Source organism: Nanorana parkeri, unplaced genomic scaffold, assembly GCF_000935625.1.
Source record: "Nanorana parkeri isolate BGI_ZX_2015 unplaced genomic scaffold, ASM93562v1 scaffold209, whole genome shotgun sequence".
Lineage (NCBI taxonomy): Eukaryota > Metazoa > Chordata > Amphibia > Anura > Dicroglossidae > Nanorana > Nanorana parkeri.
This window is the reverse complement of record NW_017306477.1, coordinates 394049-415611: the sequence shown is the minus strand read 5'-3', so window position 1 is coordinate 415611 and position 21563 is coordinate 394049. Positions and strand designations below refer to the sequence as shown.

The 21563-nt window shown below is 43.6% G+C and overlaps 1 protein-coding gene across 1 annotated transcript in view; it reads left to right on the top strand.

Moving 5' to 3' along the window:
- ST6GALNAC1 (ST6 N-acetylgalactosaminide alpha-2,6-sialyltransferase 1) overlaps positions 1 to 21563 on the top strand; it is a 57566-nt gene that overhangs the window by 28204 nt on the left and 7799 nt on the right. Inside the window, exons 7-10 of the mRNA XM_018555682.1 lie at positions 1389 to 1527; positions 4608 to 4711; positions 9193 to 9282; positions 13076 to 13175. Of these exons, the coding sequence (XP_018411184.1) occupies positions 1389 to 1527; positions 4608 to 4711; positions 9193 to 9282; positions 13076 to 13175 (433 nt within the window). The remainder of the gene's footprint in view (positions 1 to 1388; positions 1528 to 4607; positions 4712 to 9192; positions 9283 to 13075; positions 13176 to 21563) is intronic.

Sequence of the window (21563 nt, the reverse complement as noted above, 5' to 3'; positions counted from 1 at the left end):
AAAAATACCATTGGAATACATTGGACTCAGTTTTGCTCTGGTCTGTAACTGCTCTGCTCTGCTCCTGGAACCCGCTTGGTGTGAACAAGGCCTCAGAGAAAATCCTTTAATTGGAAAAAAAACAAAAAAAGCAATTTTTTCCTAATTCCTATAATTAAAAAAAAATGGCTTAATTCATGTAATCCAGCGTCAATCACGATGCACGACGCCCGTCGACCCGCCGAATTAAAAAAAGTCCCGCCGCACGACGACCATCCGAACCCGACGAAAACTCGCCGCAAAATGGTATCTCCTGGCCGAAAGTAAACAGATGGGCAGAGTGAGCCGTGACATCACGGCTCGCTCCGCCCATTTGACATACTCAGCTGTCAAATACCACATAGCATTCAGGAACTCCCGCCATTCGGTTCTGTGAGCCAAGGTGTCATATGAATAGTATTATGACACAAGTTTTTTCTCTGTCACTTTGCTGCAACGAAAATTCGTCCGCAAACGAAAATTCGTACAGACCTGGCTATCATTCAACCCTAAAGACTGAGGACATCTAGTGGTGGAAAGGAGTTACTGTGTGTGTGTGTGTGGGGAGAGGGGGGGGGTGGGCTGGCAACTCTGAACTGAAGGTAAGTATTGCAGAAAAGGGTGCCTCCTTTATTTTTACTTTCACTTGGCTATGTATTTTTAGGCAATCCCCGAGTTACGGACGTCCGACTTACGGACAATCCGTACTTACGAACGGGGTCCACAGTTCTCCTAAATGTACCGGCAGCCTCTTCCGTCAATTCCCCGGTCCGATCATCTGCTTGCCGTCCCGGTCCGGCCGCTCCTTCGCTGTCCCGCCCCTCTCTTTACTGCTGGGAGCTATACCCAGTTAAATTAAAAATAGAAAAAACTTTTTTTGGTGTCATTTTAAATTAAAAAAAAATGTTTTTATTATATTATAATCTTCTGAACAAGGGGAACAGACAGCAAAACAAACGTGACCCTTCCCTATGCTATCCAAAACGAAATAATGTTTTTTTTGGCTGGAGTTACACTTAAAAAATGTACCTGTTCCGACTTAAATACAAATTCAACTTAAGTACATACCTAAAGTCCCTAACTTGTATGTAACCCGGGGACCGCCTGTATATGTCAGCTGCAGTTCTGCTTTAACAACTGTTACCAACTAATGGACGGTCTGGGGACATTTACAGAACTTCTAGAAACATCTAGCACTCTACTGTTCTTAAACTTGTTATACGTTGTACATACCCAAATTTCCATAAATGTAGCTATTTATCCTGGTTTCTAAAGTTAAAGTATGCTACTTAGCTATGCAGTTGATTTTAATTTATATTTTTATCAAAGACTAGTATTCCTATCAATCCTCACTATCTCTCTCTTTTCAGTGTCAATGGAGCAGTAATCACGGGACATGAAAAGGATGTCGGAGTTCGGACCTCATTCTATGGATTCACTGCTTTCACAATGTTATCCTCCTTGTACTTGCTACGTGAAAAAGGATTCCCCAATATTCCACGGGACAAGGTAATGCTTGAAACGTAGGAGAGCAAACCCCGTCACTTTTTCCACATTCTGTTTGCGAATAGCTGTGTTATGGATTAAAAAATACAACTACAAATTAAAGTGAGCCCGTGCTTTGCCTGTATAGGGCAAAACATCAGGTACATATAGGGGTCTATTTGTAAAAAAAAATAATTGCATAGCTATTTGTCTAATAAAACTGCATGATCTGTACAAAATTACCAGCTGTTGTCAATGGGGGACAATAGAATGGACTATTTTTAATATCATATGCAGTAGTAAGAATAGCTTAATTCATCAAGAACATGAGTGAATCAGGAATATACTGCATTATAGCCTCATTATAGATCCCCATAGTAGCAATGGTTACAGTTATTTGCTTATTACCCAGAGCATTCTGAATTGTTACATCGCATCTCTTGTTACTAAGATATAGGGGTCTATTCACTAAGCTGCCGAAGGATCTAGCCGTACCTTCGGTTGATCCTTCGGCCCCAGGACCCATTCGGTTAAGTAGAACTGAAGGGCTGCTGTACGGGCTATTCACTATAGCCCGTACCGCTCCCGAAGTAGGTCGAGCGGCCCAGTTGAGCCGAAGGCATATGCCTTGGCTCAACTGAGCCGAGGTGAAAGCCGAAGCTGGCCGAGTGTCCGGCCATTGGCCGGCCGACAGCCTGCTTCTGACAGCCGGGTCGGAGCCAGCCGTCATCTCACGGCTGGCTCCGGCCACTTGCAGAGAGATCAGCGGCCCTTGTTACCAGCTAACCAGGGACGCCATTTGTCATTACACACTGAGAACCCGGCGGAGAACCTCTCCGGGTTCTCAGTGTGTAATGACAGATGGCGTCCATGGTTACCTGGTAACCAGGGACGCTGATCTGTCATTACTCTCCCGGACGGTCTGGGAGTCTAATAAGGTTCCCGGCCACCCAGGAGAGAATTACTTTCTCCCGGAAAGGTTTACTCTGACAGCAAACTAGCAAACTAGCTATTGCACCCGCCCACTGCTGCTGATCAGCAGAGGGGGACCTGCAGTTCTCCATCAGGTCCCCTTCTGGTGATTGACAGCAGCAGAGGGCGGGTGCAATAGCTGGTTTGTTATTGGCTATTGCAAAGTAAAATAGCCAATAGGAATCTAGCTATGCATTCCTATGCTGGCTTTTTAAATTTTTTTATTCTGACGGCAGCAGAACCGCCCGGCCAATAGAAAACAGTTGGGCGGAGATAGCTGTCACTGCTAGCTCCGCCCATCGTTTTCTAGTTTATTTTTTCTACTTTTTAAACTGTTTTTCAATTCTGCTCAATACCACAGAGGTACTGCTGTTCGGCATCTATGAGAATAGGCCGAACAGCAGCGAGTAGCCTTCAGGAGGTTTGGCTGAGTCGAACTCCTTCTGCACTTCGGGTCGGCCGAACATGATTAGCATGTTTGGCCAACCTGAAGCCAGCCGCAGCAAGCCGATGTACGGCTGATTTTAGTCGGTGTATGGCTGAAATCAGCCGTACAAGCCTGAAGTGAATAGCCGAACAGCGTTCGGCTCACTTTACTTCGGGTCGGTTATTCACTCGGCTGCCTACGGCAGCTTTGTGAATAGACCCCATAATAATTTCCTAGGATCTTTAGCACCATCTAGTGGTCGTATTGTAGTATTTTCCCAATTCACTCTTTATACATGAATCTATTTTTACTGCAGCAAAGAACGTTCGACTAGATGAGAAAATAGCCTACAAACATTTGATTTTGCCCCATTCTCCCAACAGCTGGTTGATTTGCATAGAACAAAGGTACTTGCAGTGTTGCTGGATGAATTGCTATGGAAATATTTTAATAAATAGACCCTTTAAAGTCCAACTCCACAATTGAGTTTTTATATAATTTCTTTAATTATAAGTGGTCTCTGGTAAAGTACAAGTTACAGTTAAAATAGTGAATAAACTACATATACTGTACATCGACAGTGAAATATGCATGTTTACCACTATATAGGCATCCCTAGCAATGGCCTCACCCCACGTCTCAACCTACCAGAAAAGATGCGGGATCAAGTCCTGAACACATGTGCATACTAGCCCCAATATTGACTGAAGGCACATGCATGCCAGACATTTTCTTTTTAATTCTGCATAGCGTGTTACATTTTCTTTCAAGTTTTTATTTCCCTCACTTTCTGTCCCTGTGACACCAGGATAAATAATGGGGGGAGCTGTTGTCACTGGGACAGGAAGGCTCATACAGCAAAAATAAAACATTTATCTCCACTCCACTAAAATGTGTCTTTGTTTTTGTCTGTGTCCCTGTTGGAGACATTTTCCATCACTTCCAATACTAAAAGGAAGATATGGTAAACCTTCCCGATAGGAACACAAATGGCAATTACAACCTAACACAGTGGTAGACATTCATTGCATTCCAGGTGTGGTAAAACTACAAATCCCTTCATGCTTCTACCTCTGGGGGTCATGCCTGTGGTTTTCAGAGTCTTGCAATGCCAAATGGGACGTGTAGTTTCACCACAGCTGGAGTGCTGAGGCTATCTACCCCTGACCTAACCCTTCCCCACTCTTTCCAAAACAAAATAAAAAGTTTTGACTGAAGTTGAGTTTTAAACAGGGAACCTATGTGAGTATCCCTCGACTTTACTAGCTCTAGGAATACAATTGCAGGCTGAGCCCCCAAAAAATTATGTTAGCCCCATCATTTTCAAGTTGTATTTTCTACCAGCATTCTGTTTGTGCAGCCTAATTGTGAATTTTTTTGAAATGTCCAGCATCACAAGGACATAGTTGGAAGTCATTGTCCAAGTATTAGTAGTTGTCTAAGATGCGTTTTAATGCTGCATACCAGCTTTTTGTAAGCAAACAATGTGAAAGCCAGCTCCCCCACTTACCAATACAGTGCTAACTTAGAATAGCATTTTGACTGCTATCATGACAATATAGGACATGTGAGCTTTCCACTCAGTCTTTCATGACTGTGCCCTGGAATGGCACAATTCTAAGGAATACCACCTGCACTAATACATACTTCATGAGGACAATTGGGGAAGGTCAGGTAATAACACATTCCTTTGTGGGTTTCCCAGGAGACAAAGTACATCCTTTTCACTGAGGCACGGAGGGACTATGAGTGGTTAAAGGCTTTACAGCAGAACAAAGACATCAAAAGAGGCACTCTGGAGCAATACAGGTACATTACTTGTTCATAAAATGCTTTCTGTGGAAGTAGCCATCCATATAACATACGTGATCACATTCCACCCCTATGCTGTAAAATAAAGTATTTGGGCTATCTTCTCTAAGCATAGGATTTCGCTAACCCAACACTAAGTGTTATTAGCCCAACATAAAAGGTGTATGTCGACACAAATTTTTTTTTAAAAAAGGTATATCTCTGCAGTACATGTACATTTTGACACGCTTTATCCCTTTGAAGACCATACAAGTGAAGCTGTACATACAAATATCTGGGGATCTGCCAGGAATCCACTCAACTTTTAAAATATGTTTAAAAGCTTGGATCTAAAGGTGGCCATACACTTTAAAGAGGAATATCACTGCCCCCCTCCACTTGTCCATTCTTTTTAGCCCCTCTAACCCGTGAGGCTGGGTTCTCTTAAAAAACATACTCACATGCCCAGTGAATCCAGCGATGTCCTGCTGAGACCGGCTGCTCTGCTGACACAGGCCGGGTGCTGTGCTGCCTTCTTCCTCCACTTGGTCATCTGGCGCTGGCTGTCTCTTCCGAGTTTGGGCAGCCAGCCCCCGATGAACCTCCTCCAGGTCCAGCCTCTCAGTTTCCCTGCTCGGGCAGCCTTCTGGGATATCTATATTACATCTACAGGTTGCAAAAGCACAGACATGTCCTTATCGCCTAGGCAAGAATAGAGGCAGGGTCACAATAAAATAATGTAATTTTTTTTAAAAATGTTCCTCCTCCCCCCATAAGAGGTTTTTCAGCATTTAGTGGTTCCTCCCACTGACCTTCACATCACTACTGTATCCCGTATCTGTGATTTTATTTATTGGGTTACTGGAAATAAAAGTTGCAAATTTTCTGTATAATTTTTGATAAAATCTTTCTTCTTTAATATATATTGTGTTAATGAATGTTCTTCTCCACCTTGTACTTCATAGATAGGACATACAGTAGCTATAATTCTATATACACACCAAAAACACACCATCCTATACAGTTCATATATATTGCATTTCTTCTTACTTTGTGCGTTCTTTTGCTTAGGGTTCTCACTCCTTTGTTTTCATATATTTGTGCGTATAAGTAACGTTATTGCTACATATATATTAGGGATGCACCGATACCGATACTAGTATCGGTGCTGATACCGAGTATTTGGGTGAGTACTCGTACTCGTCCAAATGCTCCGATACCTAGCACGAGTACTTCCTGTATCAGGAAGCCGGGCAGCGCATCATTACACGCTGCCCGGTTTCCTGATTGGCCAGGAAACGGCTCCATGCTCTCTCGTCACTTGTGATGAGAGAGCATGGAGCTGACTTCCCGGCCAATCAGGAAGCCGGGTAGCGTGCAATGATGCGCTGCCCGGCTTCCCGATTGGTCAGGAAGCTAGCAAATCCGGAAGCCGGGCGCCGTGTAATGACGCAGCGCCCGGCATTCTGATTGGCCGGGAAGCCGGCGTCATGCTCCCTCGTCATCTCATGAATCATAATATTAAGAAAGTGACCTTAAAGCATTAGTTTGTATTGCTTTAGAAAAAATGTGACCTGTCCCTTTAAGAAAAAGTATCGGTAATTGGTATCTGCGAGTACTTGATCAATAGTATCGGTATAGTATATTGGATTTCACTGGTTGCCCATCTCGTATATATATAGACAGGTATCAGCACCATCAATCTGCAGCTGATTGGGAACTTGGCCAACTATAATGTTTTATATCCTGGTAGTGAGCCTATCATGCCTAAATATTTGTCCGTACTCTATTCTGCTTATCAATCATCTGAAATTGCTGCAAAAAATACACAAAATGTGGCTATATTTTAGAAATTCCTTTATTATTTCCTGTCCTATTCATACATTATTGTTGGGGTAGCATGGTGGCTCTATGGTTAGCACTGCTGCCATGCAGCTCTTAGGTCTCCAGTTAAAATCCAGGTTTTGACCAGGACATTATTGGTATGGACATTGCATGTTCTCCCTGTGCTTGTATGGGTTTCCTCCCACACTCCAAAGACATGTTTGTAGGTTAGTTGGTTCCTGTCTAAAATGTCTCTAGCATGTGCGGTAGGGGTCATAGGGGTCTTAGATTGTAAGTTCCTTGAGGGCAGGGACTGATGTGAAAGAATGGCATGTACTGTATACATCAGGAACGTGTGGTCAGGGGAGGCAGAGCTGACATCTTTTTCTCCATTCAGAGCGGCTTCTAGCAGATTACACAGCAGGCAAAGCCTCCCCGCTGTGTAACCTGTCATGGAGTGAGCGCTGCCTGTTTAATACAGGCAGCGCTGCATCCAGCTTTTGACAGGTAGTTAGTGTACGCAGCAGCGGGCTTCCTCACTGCTTGTGTAACCTAACTTGGTGAGGCAAGAGCTGTCACAGCCTCTACTCTGTGTTAGAGGTGTGAGCTCTGTGAATGGCTTGGACCAATGGCAAAGCGCAATTGGTCCAAGCTGTCCAATAAAAAAAAACGGAAAAAAAAAACAGTGAGGACATCGATCTTGATGCCTCACCAGTGACGAGCAAGTGAGGGACAGGGAGGCTCCTCCCTTCTTCCTCCCCATACAGCTTGGTTACCGAGCTGAGGGCGGGGTTCCGGCGGGATGGAGGCAGATCTTCGGCGGGACAGGGCGGAGCTTCGGTGGGCTGGGGGATACCTCACCCAGCACAGAAGGCACATCACGTCACTAGTATACATTTGCAGTGGTGTACAAATATATATCACATACTGATTTGCATTTAGGTGTCAGTAAGCTACTGTTTATGGCAGGAGATCAAATGCACCAGTCATTGAATTCTAAATGATCTCAGAGTTTTATCAAACTGATAATAAAATCAAGTTGCATTTAAAGGCTAAGTTTACCTTTTGGACTATATTTAGGGTGTAACATGAAACATAGTTATATCACAATCTTTTATGAAGAAATGTGCATTTATTATTTTTTTCAAAAGTGGACTTTACCTTTAAATCCCAAAAGCCCATTAATGGTGACCCTTACCCACCTGCATTAGTTGCTTAGCTGAAATGCTAATTGCACCCCTTGATATACAGATATCTAGATGGAGATTCTACAAAAGTCTTTACAATTTACAATCTAGAAAATATAAAATAGCACATTAAAGAAATACTGCCGCCTTCACCTTCGTAAAATACCCAAAATACGCCCCTTCCTCACCAATGAAACCGCCAAACTACACGTGCACTCCCTTGTTATCTCTCATCTTAACTATTGTAACTCCCTGGTTATTGGCCTTTCACTACACAGGCTATCCCCCCTTCAGTCTATCATGAATGCAGCTGCCAGACTCATTCACCTAACCAACCGCTCTGTGTCTGCATCCCCCCTCTGCCAATCCCTACACTGGCTTCCACTCGCCGAGAGGATAAAATTCAAAATATTAACAGTCACTTATAAAGCCATCCACAACTCTGCCCCCGGCTATATCTCAGACCTTGTCTCAAAATATCACCATAACCGTCCACTCCGCTCTTCCATTGACCTCCTTCTTTCCAGCTCCCTTGTCCACTCCTCCCATACTCGTATCCAGGACTTCTCTAGAGTCTCTCCCATCCTCTGGAACTCTTTACCCCAACCTGTTCGTCTATCTCCCACCTTGACTGCCTTTAGGCGTTTACTAAAGACTCTCTAGGGAAGCCTATCCCACCTCGACCTAAACACTGAACCATCACATTCTTAGATAATTCATCCCCACACAGCTACCTCCTCATGTATCATTTGCCCCACCTCTTTTAGATTGTAAGCCCTTAGGGGCCCTTAGGGGCAGGGCCCTCCTTACCATCTTGTCTTGAATTGTATTGTGATTGTAATGTCTTCCTTATATTGTAAAGCAATGTGCAAACTGTTGGCGCTATATAAATACTACGTAATAATAATAATACTTTCAGATAGTCACTACAATAATAAATAAAATGTGTCAGATGGGGACAAGAACATTTGGAGCTTACACAGGGCTTCCCCTCGACAGCACTGGCAGCTAAATGGCAGGGAGGTAGAAGAGCTGAGTGACCATCTTTCTTTACCCTGCATGTACAAAAAAAAGTGTCCCTTTAAGGCAGAACTCCAGGAAACTACAGTTTTTGCTTTTATTTGAGATTGAATTGCGATCGACCTAACGGGTACCCCTGTAGGTTATAGTTTTATCTATGTATCTATATCTATTTATAGTTAGGGTACATTATGTATTAGATCTGCTGCTGCAAAAGCTCAGCTCATCCCACTCTAATCTCAGTCCATGTCCCTGTGTCAGTGCTGGGTGATCGTAAACTCCTCATAGACATTTGTAGGTGTGACTACATTGATTCAGAAGAAGCTTTGGGGTAGGTAAGTTGTGTAACTTACCTACCCCAAACCTGCACCTTCTTAGAGTTCTACTTTAATAACTTCATTTCATAGGCACACTCATATTTTTAGAAAGAAGAATAATATAAGTGCTCATCTCTTTCCCTCTTTCTAGGCTTCACCCGAGGAATGACTTTGGGAACAATTTTGACTTTAACAGGCTATTAGTTGCACATCCAGATTTTGTACGATATCTGAAGAACAGGTAAGTCATGCCAAGTATCTGGAGAAATAATATTCATATTTGTACTGTCTGTCCACCAGGAAACACCAGTGTCATGCATATCAGATGTAATTTTTAACTCTTCTTTTCTATATGTTATAAAATACCTTGTGACAACAGTAGCATTAAAGTAATTCTGTAGTCAGGGATTATGGAAGCTATTAATGGTCTCTCCAGTTTCCATATTGATCCAGTGGCTTCCCTACTTTTTAAGTGACTGGCTTGGAACAAGTATGCAGATTAGAAATTCTTTACTTACTTAGTTGAATGGCTTGAGTGAGTATATAGGAAATAACTTTGGCTATCTATATAATGGTAGTTGCTTGATGGAAATATGCTTCTGCACCATGGTGGCTGGGAGGGTTGTATGGATATCGCTGACCCTACTGATCCAGTGTGCTATATAGTGCCAACATTTTCTCAAACAAAACAAAATTCAAACAGTAAACTCTATTCATTACAACATCTAATTGTCACGGGAGCCAGGAAACCAGACCACACAGAAACGCAGGTAAAATAAAGTTGTTTATTTAAAGGAACATAAATAAACATTCATCAGGGAGCAGCGAGGTCAGGATCAAGCCGGTCAAGTCTAATGCGGATACATCTGCCGAGCCGGAATCACATCCAAAGCGGGTAGTCATCCAAGCCAGGGTCAAGTCCAAAGCGGGTAGTCGTCCAAGCCGGAATCGAGTCCAATGTGGGTACGTCTGGCGATGCGGGGAATCGAGCGCCAGAGGAAACGTCAGCCGGACCGGATCATACACAGGAACACACAAAGGAACTCAGATCACCAGAGATGCACCTTGGAGCACGAGCGCAAGGGCAATGAACCTGAATCCTGAGCAGACTGATATAGTCAGGTGTTGCCACATCATCACTGTGCGATGCCCAGGCAGCAGGCAAGCAATGATGCAATCAGAGGATATAAAAGAGAATGCAGTCTGCACATGTCCAAAATGGCTGCCACCATGAGGACAAGGTAAGACCTTGACACTAATGTTGAAATCAAACAAAACCTTCAACGACATTTGTCAAGGCTCTGATGGCATTATCAAATGCTCAGATGAGATTTTTGGTATGAACGTACGTGCAAAAATCTACCAGTGTATACACAGCTTTATGCTAACCCTAATTCCTTGTTTATCTACAAAGCCATATTATCTCCATGCCATCTTTGACATAATGATCACATGGATTGCTGATAAAAACACAGGGTTAGGGACAGGTTTTCTTCAGTGGCCATTTTTTGGCACAAGAGAAGGTCCAGGATAGTTGGAAGGAACTTTCCCTACTACCTGGAGACATTTAACATCTATTACACCTGTAAAAAGCAAAAACCACTTTAGTTTAGCCTTCCTCATGGACTACAATGTATTGTGCCAAAATGAAAAGAAATTACAAACAATATCCAGATTTTCAGTAAATATAATCAAAGTAGAAACTCATTTTGCTCATCCCTATTGCTGATATTTTAAATGTAACGGTGATAGAAATCCATTTTGATAGAAAAAGGCATGTCCATTGCAATAACATGAAGCACAAGTACAATTTAAAGGATTCATCTAAAGCAGGGGTAGGCAAAATCCGGCCCTCCAGCTGTGCTGCAAATACATATTGTTTTTCCAGACTACAACTGTTTTTCCACAGCTGGAGGGTCGGAGTTTTCCCCCCTGTTCTAAAGGGTTATATGCTGTCATACTGCAGCGACAGATTACCAAGGTACTAGTGAAATATGGTGCAGTCCACACTATATGTGGAGCCCTCCATTTCCATATTGTATTATAAGTGATATTTCCCTGCAATATATCCTGTCCCCAATATCCACAAAATCTTCTACAGCTATATTGTGTAATAAGTCATATGTTCAATCTATCACAGCCCATGAAACTCTAAACTACCTACTGGTCGACAATAAAATATGGTACACAATGTAACTGCAATTAACACAATTTGGACATTCATTCTGTGAACAAGCTCCAGCTAAGCATATACCGCACCATTACTATTTATTTCCTTTATTATATTTATGCCATTCCACTAATGGACATAAAGTATATCTGCAAGTATGACTTATTATGAAACCCCTTCATTGAACCTAAAGGAGGCCTAGACCCTATTCTTCAGACAGTATGAGACAGGTCAATGGTGAATGATATAACACTTATGGTAGGTACTGTACAGCTGCCTTTTTGCCCAGGCGCACTTTGTCATTTATTGCACAATGTCTCTGTGGAACAGCTATTTCTGTTCTTAGGCCCCGACCCCATCAACGATTACAATATTATTACAATCCAATAATCAGTGGTAGTAGTGAGCTTGGTATTCCAGGCTAGAAGAAGGTAGGGTGCCTAGGCACATGCTGCTTCTGAGCAGGAATGACAGTACATGCTAAAGGTCAATTTCTTCTACTGATTTGCTTTACTTCCTGTCTGGTGAATCTGTGATGACTGGGGCAGATAGCATGGGGAAACTTCCCTAACGGAGCCTCAGATAGCACTAAAAACCCAACACAGGTTCTACAGTACAGTAATCTATCACCACTCTATTTAAAACTAAAATAAAATGTTAAGTTGCATATCTGTAGGACGATCCCATATGTTCTTCCATTCTCCCTTTTCTCTTATCTTCCAGGCTGGGGGAAGGTTAGCATGTTTGATGGCATTATGGGGCTCCTGAGGTTGTTAGTGAGAAAACAGTTCATGATACCATATGGAGGGGGAACAGTCATTTATATCACTGAGTCTTATTTTCTTTGATTTTTTTTTAGTTCAAACGTTTTTATTGACAATTTTCAAAGTAGTTTAACAGTCAAATGTTGCAGGAATATAGAAACATAAGGTAGCTTACAAAGCTGGAGTCATTATCTCTTGCAACACAATCCGTGATGGTATTAAATATCATAGAGGTAGCATCAGGAGCAAGTAGCAATCAAACATTGAGACTCTTAAGCTGCTGCTCACTGCTCGTTGAAGCCAGCTTAAATGTACATGGGCGTGTACATTCAAATAAAAGTGAATAACTTTCTCTCCTAATTGGGAGAAGGGACCAGGTAGGATTGAGAGGAGGGTCAGCAGTGTTAGCTAGAAAGAGAAAAAGGGATAGGTAGAGGACAAGAATGTGATAGAGGGGAGATTGTGTCTGCAAGTATTGGATCCAAGGGTTCCAAATTTGTTCAAAGCGGGGAACCGCATCGGCCAGTCTCGCGGAAAGGCGTTAGTTGACAAAGGTCCATTGGATTCTCCCGTAATTGTTGAAAGGATTTTTGGCCGACTGCAGTATACAATTTATATAGATTTGTCACTTCTCCAGATACCCAATGTCGAAATGCTGAGGTGGAATCGCAGCCTGGGGGGAAGGCTGGGTTCTTGAGGAAGGGGCCGTCATAGGATTGTCCATGTGTCGTCTGTCTTTAGGGAGTAACCAAAGAAGGTTGTTAATGGTCAGTGGGTCACAGTCCACTGCTTCAAGGGAGACCCATAATGGAGCGTCCTCGGTGGCGTGGTATTTTGTCATAACAGCAAGTTAAGCTGCATAGTAATAAGCGATATGAGCCTTGCCATAATTTTCTTTGATTTTTAATATATAGTTAATAATGCAGTTTGTTGTGGGAAAGAAAATAAAAGTATACAGTATATAGACATATTATTTTGACTAGTTCAATGATAAATATATGAACTTCAATGATGCATGCAGCAAAGGACTATATACTAATTGCCATTGTAAGCACTGTATGAAGAAAGCATATATTTACACGTCTCTCATGATTTTGTAGGTTCCTGAGGTCATCCACACTAAGTGGAAAACACTGGAGTATATATAGGCCAAGTACTGGTGCCCTGGTGCTGCTGACAGCCCTACATCTGTGTGACACGGTAATGAAATAATTGCACCGACCTCTTTTTACAATTGAAAATAAATACTTTGTGGTTTGTTTGCAGTAGTAATTGAGGGATTATCAGGCAAGTAGGAATTGTGTGTAATAAGTAAACAAGGAAGGTTTTATTTCCCTACCTGCTGAGTTGCTGTGTACTGATCTCCCCATAGGAATAATTGTTCAGCGATAATGTAGTAAAATAAATATACATTTTTGTGTACTATGAGCTATCCCGGCATGTCAGCTGATCTGGGCGGATAATACGTTTATGTCTTCACTCTTTTATAGTAAAGCATAACTAACGCCAAATCTTTTTTTTGTTAGATTTGGATGGAGTAAGAAATAGTTAGATACCCTGCAAAACATTTAAGCAGAAGAATTCCTTTCCTTCTTGTCTTGTAGAAACAACAGTAAGGCCCATTGAAACTACAGTGCATATCCGTTGACATGGGCACCCTAGCCCATAGTGTGGGCTAGGGTGCAATTTTGCATGAGCTACAATGCTTTTTTTTTAAGGTACAATGAGAGGAATTTATCCAAACTGGAGCAGACAAAACCTGGAGCAGATGTGCATGGTGACCAATCAGTTTCTCTGTCTCATTTTCAAATCTTAACTGAACAGACTGAAAAGAGAGGCTGATTGGTTGCCATAGGCAACTGCCCCAGATACGTCTTCTCCAGTTTTGATCAATTCCCCCCATTGTTCAGTTCTCAAGGGGATTCCTGTTTATGTAGGAAGGAGAAAGGCGATGTAGCTAACTTCCAGCATGAATAAAGTATTTAGAATCCATTTATAGAGAGGACCTTCCGTTGATTTGCAAGTACCTTCCAATTTTGGTGTGAATGCACCCTTACAAAATGGATGGTAACGCAACGCAACGGATCTGGTGTGAATGGGGCCTATGTCAGTCTGCTTGTAATTATACATGGTACAATGACACATCTATCCTGTGTCCAGGGATAATGACCTACTCCAAACCTCATGTAATCATGCCATGTACAATTACATGCGGTCCTCCGCTGACAGATGCATCTGATGTCACCCTGTCATTAACTTCAATGGGTACAGCGGCCACATCTGGTGACACCTGGCATTCCTGTGGCAGGAATCCGTAGGTTATTATTATTATACAGGATTTATATAGCGCCAACAGTTTGCGCAGCGCTTTACAATATAAGGAAGACATTACAATCACAATACAATTCAAGACAAGATGGTAGGGAGGGTCCTGTGACAGGGATGCAAGATCGTAAAACAGCAGAAAGGCATCATGGCACACTCACAAAACCAGCATGTAAAACAACATGTCTCACCACTAAGGATAATGACAGAGGTTTGGATACACGTCTTCAGCCGAGGATGTGTAAGCCGCACTGCCGCGCCAAGGCACCTCTTTTATAGTGCGGTCCTAACTCTAAACTATGAGAGTCTCCATCTTGGAGCACATGGGGGCAGAAGATATCTGTATAACTGGTAACAAATTGTTGAGTGCGTTTGTCGTTTGTTTTGCTTCAGGGATGCAAGATCACCCCATGTAAATGGGGCCTTAGGGAGGTTCAGCTTGATTCAATAAACTGTAAGGCCTCACACCGGCAATGTCAAACCTGCATTTATATGCATATAAATGCATGCAATTGATTTTCAATGGTCTCATTCCAACTTTGCATGTATCTGCGTTTATCCTCATTCAGATTAGCTTTAGACAAAATAAAATTCTGTGCATTCAGGATCCGTTTAGAAGTTTTAAATGCATCCAATTGCATATAAATGTGCTAAAACTTATCTAATGTGGCTTTAAGCAGGAACATTGAAACAAAGTGAAAAGTGCTCTGGGAAGCAAAAAAAGTTGTTTATGCTTCCAAGTTATCTTCTGCTTTGTTAGAAAAGCTAAACATAAGGGTGTCAGTGTATACGAAGCCTTAAGGCCTCTTTCACACGAGAATCGGCCGGAACATAGAGCTCCATACTGCGTACACGGCTGTATCGGGCAGCTCCCGGGAAGGACAGGTGCTGCGTGTGATTAGTACGCAGTCCCTGTCCTTCTCTATGGGACTACATGGCCGTACGCCACCCTACGCTCACTCACCCTGCACATCCGTGCGGGAGCGGGTGAGCGTACGCGTATGCTGACAGATCCTGTCTGCGTCCGAGCCGGGACATCCGCACCCGTACGGACCTGCATTTGAGGTGAGCGTAGGGTGGCGTACGGCCATGTAGTCCCATAGAGAAGGACAGGGACTGCGTACTAATCACACGCAGCACCTGTCCTTCCCGGCAGCTGTCCGATACGGCCGTTCACGCAGTACGGAGCTGTACGTGCCGGACGATTCTCGGGTGAATGAGGCCTAAGTACAAAAGTTTGCATGTGATAAAATATTTGCTCAACTATTAGACCCCATTCACACTGAGCAATTTGTAGCGCGATTTCAGCTCAAAAATCACTCAAACATCAGCTCAATGTAGCTCATTGTAGCTTGTCCAATGCATTTCAATGGAGCTGTTCACATCTCACTTCTCAATGTCACCTGTAGCTTGTAGCTCAAGCTTGTTGCTTGAACATGACCTATTTTTCGACAGATTTCATGCGATTTGGCCCAATAGACTTCAATGGTGTATGGTGTAGCTCAATGTCGCACGAATTTGCGCAACATTGTCGCGCTGCAGAAGTGTCACTTTTGCACAGAAATATAAGCAGGTCTAGAAAGGATTGTCACCAGCACACCAAAAGTTTTGAAGCAAAAAGTCCTTTATTGACAAATCGCCATCCAATACAAGCGCTTTCGGGGTCTCAGCAGTACCCCTTCATCAGGCTCAGAGCCTGATGAAGGGGTACTGCTGAGACCCCAAAAGCGCTTGTATTGGATGGCGATTTGTCTGGCGAAATTAACGCTAATTATAGCTAATTTGCCTACAAACATCAGGTGGTCATAATAATCTGGCCACTCAGTGTATACATAGGACAGAGCAGTGGCTTAGTTGGTGATATATACATAGGACAGAACAGTGGCTTAGTTGGTGATATATACATAGGACAAAGCAGTGGCTTAGTTGGTGATATATACATAGGACAAAGCAGTGGCTTAGTTGGTGATATATACATAGGACAAAGCAGTGGCTTAGTTGGTGATATATACATAGGACAGAGCAGTGGCTTAGTTGGTGATATATACATAGGACAGAGCAGTGGCTTAGTTGGTGATATATACATAGGACAGAGCAGTGGCTTAGTTGGTGATATATACATAGGACAGAGCAGTGGCTTAGTTGCTGATATATACATAGGGCAGAGCAGTGGCTTTGTTGGTGATATATACATAGGACAGAACAGTGCCTTAGTTGGTGATATATACATAGGGCAGAGCCATGGCTTAATTGGTGATATTCGCATAGGACAGAGCAGTGGCTTAGTTAGTGATATATACATAGGACAGAGCAGTGGGTTAGTTGGTGATATATACATAGGACAGAGCATTGGCTTAGTTGCTGATATATACATAGGACAGAGCAGTGGCTTAGTTGCTGATATATACATAGGGCAGAGCAGTGGCTTAGTTGCTGATATATACATAGGGCAGAGCAGTGGCTTTGTTGGTGATATATACATAGGACAGAGCAGTGGCTTAATTGGTGATATATACATAGGACAGAGCAGTGGCTTCATTAGTCATATATGCATAGGACAGAGCAGTGGGTTAGTTGGTGATATATACATAGGACAGAGCAGTGGCTTAGTTGCTGATATATACATAGGACAGAGCAGTGGCTTAGTTGCTGATATATACATAGGGCAGAGCAGTGGCTTTGTTGGTGATATATACATAGGACAGAGCAGTGGCTTAATTGGTGATATATACATAGGACAGAGCAGTGGCTTAGTTAGTCATATATGCATAGGACAGAGCAGTGGCTTAGTTAGTCATATATGCATAGGACAGAGCAGTGTCTTAGTTGGTGATATATACTGTACATAGGACAGAGCAGTGGCTTAGTTGGTGTTTTATGCATAGGACAGAGCAGTGGCTTAGCTGGTGATATATACATAGGACAGAGCAGTGGCTTAGTTGGTGTTTTATGCATAGGACAGAGCAGTGGCTTAGCTGGTGATATATACATAGGACAGAGCAGTGGCTTAGTTGGTGTTTTATGCATAGGACAGAGCAGTGGCTTAGCTGGTGATATATACATAGGACAGAGCAGTAGCTTAGTGGTTATAACTACTAAGCATGTTCTTATGTTTAAATGGTTTTCCTATCACAGAATGTACCTTTATGCCAGTTATTTTCCAACCAGTATTGTGCGACTGTGCTATAGATTTTAGACTGTAAGTTCCTTTGGGGGCATGGACTGATGTGAAAGCACCTAGGCACTCTGTTCTTAGGATGTGTTATTTCACACTCTCCTTGTTTGCTGTCCATTGTCGACATCTGACCTTCTCTGCGATGTCTGTTATTTTTAGTAACTTGGTGCCTTATGTTATTAGCACTAGTAAATGTTATAAGGTCCTTCCATTCATCCTGTAAATCACTTTTAGGGTCCATCTTGGTTATCTCTCTGTCAGTGCACTAACAATAGCATACTGGGAGATCCATATTGGACTTTATATGCTAATAGATATGGAGGAGTAAATTCATATCATATGGCCCTGTTATAAAATGTTAATGCAACCCACTTCTGCGCATGTAACCCTCCAACACTTCTGTCTACGTCTCTACTTCCAGTCTACTACACATATAAATTGGCAGAGTGAGTTTTGCTGGCAATGTGACCTGCGAGGCTTGCTTCTTGGCCAGTTGTCTCATAAACATGCACATATTAGTCACCCAAGCATGCATGTTTATGCCCGTGGAGCAGGGATAAGACAGAATAATTTGTTTTTCTTCTGCGTTCACCTGGATACCCCTACCAAAGAATTCCCACCTTCTCTACACATAAAGAGACATTTCTGTCTTGATGGCAGTTTGTCACATAAAGAAATGAAGATCTTCTATGTACGCTGTCCACCCCATGTGCAATATAATTGTAGAAGTTAATTAGCTGCCAGGTTAGGTTTATATAGGTAATATGTACCGTTGTGGCAAAAATTACAAGTACTAAACACAAACACTTTTTTTAGATGTTCTTGTGAATTTGATCAAATACCTTCAAAAGACTTACCAATGAGCGTATTAAAATGTACTATGCATCTACAGTAGTATCCTGCTAGTCCTAGGAAGGCTTGAACTACAGTAATAGTTTTAGTTATATTCCAGTTTTGTACATCACTCATTTTACTAGGATTAGGCTTTATCCCTTCCCGGGAGACCACATGACCAATGTACTCTAGTAATAGTTCTAGTTATATTCCAGTTTTGTACATCACTCATTTTATTAGGATTAGGCTTTATCCCTTCCCAGTAGACCACATCACCAACGTACTCTATTAATAGTTTTAGGTATATTCCAGTATTGTACATCACTTGCTTTACCAGGATTAGGCTTTATCCCTTCCCGGGAGATCACATGACCAACATACTCTATTTATAGTTTTAGGTATATTCCAGTATTGTACATCACTCACTTTAACAGGATTAGGCATTATCCCTTCCCAGGAGATCACATGACCAACGTACTTTATTTATACTTTTAGGTATATTCCAGTATTGTACATCACTCACTTTACCAGGATTGGGCTTTACCCCTTCCCAGGAGACCACATGACCAACTTACAATCTTAAGACTTTAAACAAATGAAATTTCTTGAGTTTTACCTTCAAACCATAATGATGACTTAGATACCTTCTTCAAATGACTAAGATGTCCCTTGAAGGAAAGAGAGTAAATAATTATGTCATCTACATAAATTAACAGATTTTCAAAATTTAAGACCCCTTAGACCCTTGGTTCTCAACTGGTGGGTCGTGACCCAAAAGTGGGTCGCGACCCCATGTTCAGTGCGTCGCCACATGCCTTCCACTGTTCTAGGTGAGAGACTTAAGTTTAACTGCAGAAGCTGATGGAGACGCCCACAAGACACGGCCAGCACGGCACACACAGTACTGGAGTGGCAGCCTGGAGAGCCCTGTGGAGAGCCCTGCTCTTTGGTATCTCGTCCTGATGAGACCCCACAGAAGCCTGCTACCCTGGTGAGGCCCCCTCAGAGCCCTGGTGAGACCCCACAGAGCCCTGGTCTGTGGGGTCTCACCAGGGCCCTGAAGGGGTTTAAGCAGGCTGGTGAGACCCCACAGAAACCTGCTACCCTGGTAAGGCCCCCTCAGAGCCCTGGTGAGACCCCACAGAACCCTGCTACCCTGGTGAGGACCCCTCAGAGCCCTGGTGAGACCCCAAAGAACCCTGCTACCCTGGTGAGGCCCCCTCAGAGCCCTGGTTTAACCAGGGCTTTGTGGGGTCTCACCAGGGCCCTGAAGGGGTCTAACCAGGCTGTTGAGACCCCACAGAGCACCGGTGAGACCCTACGGAGCCCTGGTGCTGGTGAGACCCTATCTCGCCCTGGTGAGACCAGACAGAGCCCCGGTGAGAGCCCACAGTGCCCTGGTTTAACCAGTAGGGACTCACCTGGGCTGTGTAGGGTCTCACCAGCACCAGGACTATGTTAGACCCCACAGAGCCCTGGTGAGACCCCACAGAGCCCTGGTGAGACCCCACAGAGCCCTGATTAAATCAGGGCTTTGTAGGATCTCCCCACGGCTCTGTGGGGTTTCACCAAGACTGGTGAGACCCCCACAGAGCTCTAGTTTAACCAGGGCTCTTTGGGGTCTCACCAGGGCACTGAGGGGGTCTAACCAGACTGGTGAAACCGCACAGAGCCCTGGTAAAACCCTACAAAGCCCTAATTTATTCAGGGCTCTGTGGGGTCTCACCAGGGCTCTGCGGGGTCTCACCAGCCTGGTTATACCCCACAGAGCCCTGGTAAGACCCCACAGGCCTGAGTGGAGCCTCATGTTTAGGTTTCCCCTAAGGCCTCGCAAACTCTAGAGCCGCCTCTGGCTAGAAGTATCGCCACAAGGGAGCTCCATCTATACGTCTATTGCTTACAGCTCCCTCGCGTGCCCTGTAGAGGTGCCTAGACTGGACTGATGTCACATTCTGGCTCCTGACACCTCTACAGGGCATGCAAGGGAGCTGTACAAACAATGCACATATGGATGGAGCTCCGTCACAGCACAGCACCCCACGCTTGTAGCACTGTACCACGCAGTCGCACCTACTGCGCGTTCTGGCGTGGAAGGTGTGTTGGATTGCCTTTAATTTTAATGACACCCCAAATGCACCTCCCGCCCACAGTCTGATTGCCTGCACCCGAATGCCCGGTACTGCAATGCCCTGCATTCCATTGCAGTGCAACTTGATGACCAAAGACAAATGTGTATCCTGAGGTTACACAGATTGAGAATTGCCTTAGACAATGCTCCATGGTTCTTTGGAAGCTGGCAGGAGCATTTATCAGGCCAAGGTGCATTCTATTGAAATTCTACAGTCCTATAGAATATATGAAAGCTGTTTCCTCTTTGTTGTTCTCTCACAATGGAATTTGACAGTATCAGATAACTAAATCCAAAGTGTAGGAATACAAGCTTTGCCTAATGCTGCTGAAGATTCTTCAATTCTTGGTAATAGATATGTATCCCTTAAAGTGACATTATAGTCAAAACATTTTCCCCTCTTCCGAATCCTGCTGTAGGGACTTACCTTAAATAATGCCTCTTAATCCGATCTTCTTCCTCTTTCCTGTCCTTTTCAGCTGTCCTTCCAGCACTGGTGCTGGTCTCCGATCCAGCGCTGACTCCTCTGTCCTCCTCTTCTCTGATGTCCCATGGAGTCTGTGCGGGTGCACGCTGCTCCATAGACTTACCTTGTGTCTCTCCTCGTCTCTCGGCCGAACATCTGAAGTGCGCATGCGCCCACCCTAAGATCCTTTGCTGCCGCCCGAGGCTCTTCAGATGTTCGGACAGGAGTGTGCAGCGAAGATACAGGTAAGTATTAACCCTTTTTTAATTTTTTATGTTTTTACGTATATCTACGGCTTGCCAGCAGTAGATATATGCAAAAACACGCGAGGGTTTAGTAACCCTTTAATGTCATATAATTCAGTTTTATAGTCAACACAAAGTCCCAGTGTTCCATCCTTTTTTTTACCAGTGCAACAGGGGTAGCCCAAGGATTTTTGCTTTCCTCCTTCAGCCAACATTTGCACATTCATCTCTTTCACCTCCTGGTATAAATGAGGTGCAATACTATGATATCACTCCATTACTGGTATAGGCCCACCAGCAGTGGCGTAACAATAGCCATAGCAACCCAGGCGGCCGCTATGGGGCCCAGGCCCAGGGGGGCCCGGCCAGGACACCCCCCTGATGCCGTGCGGGCCGCCTGGGTTGCTATAGCATC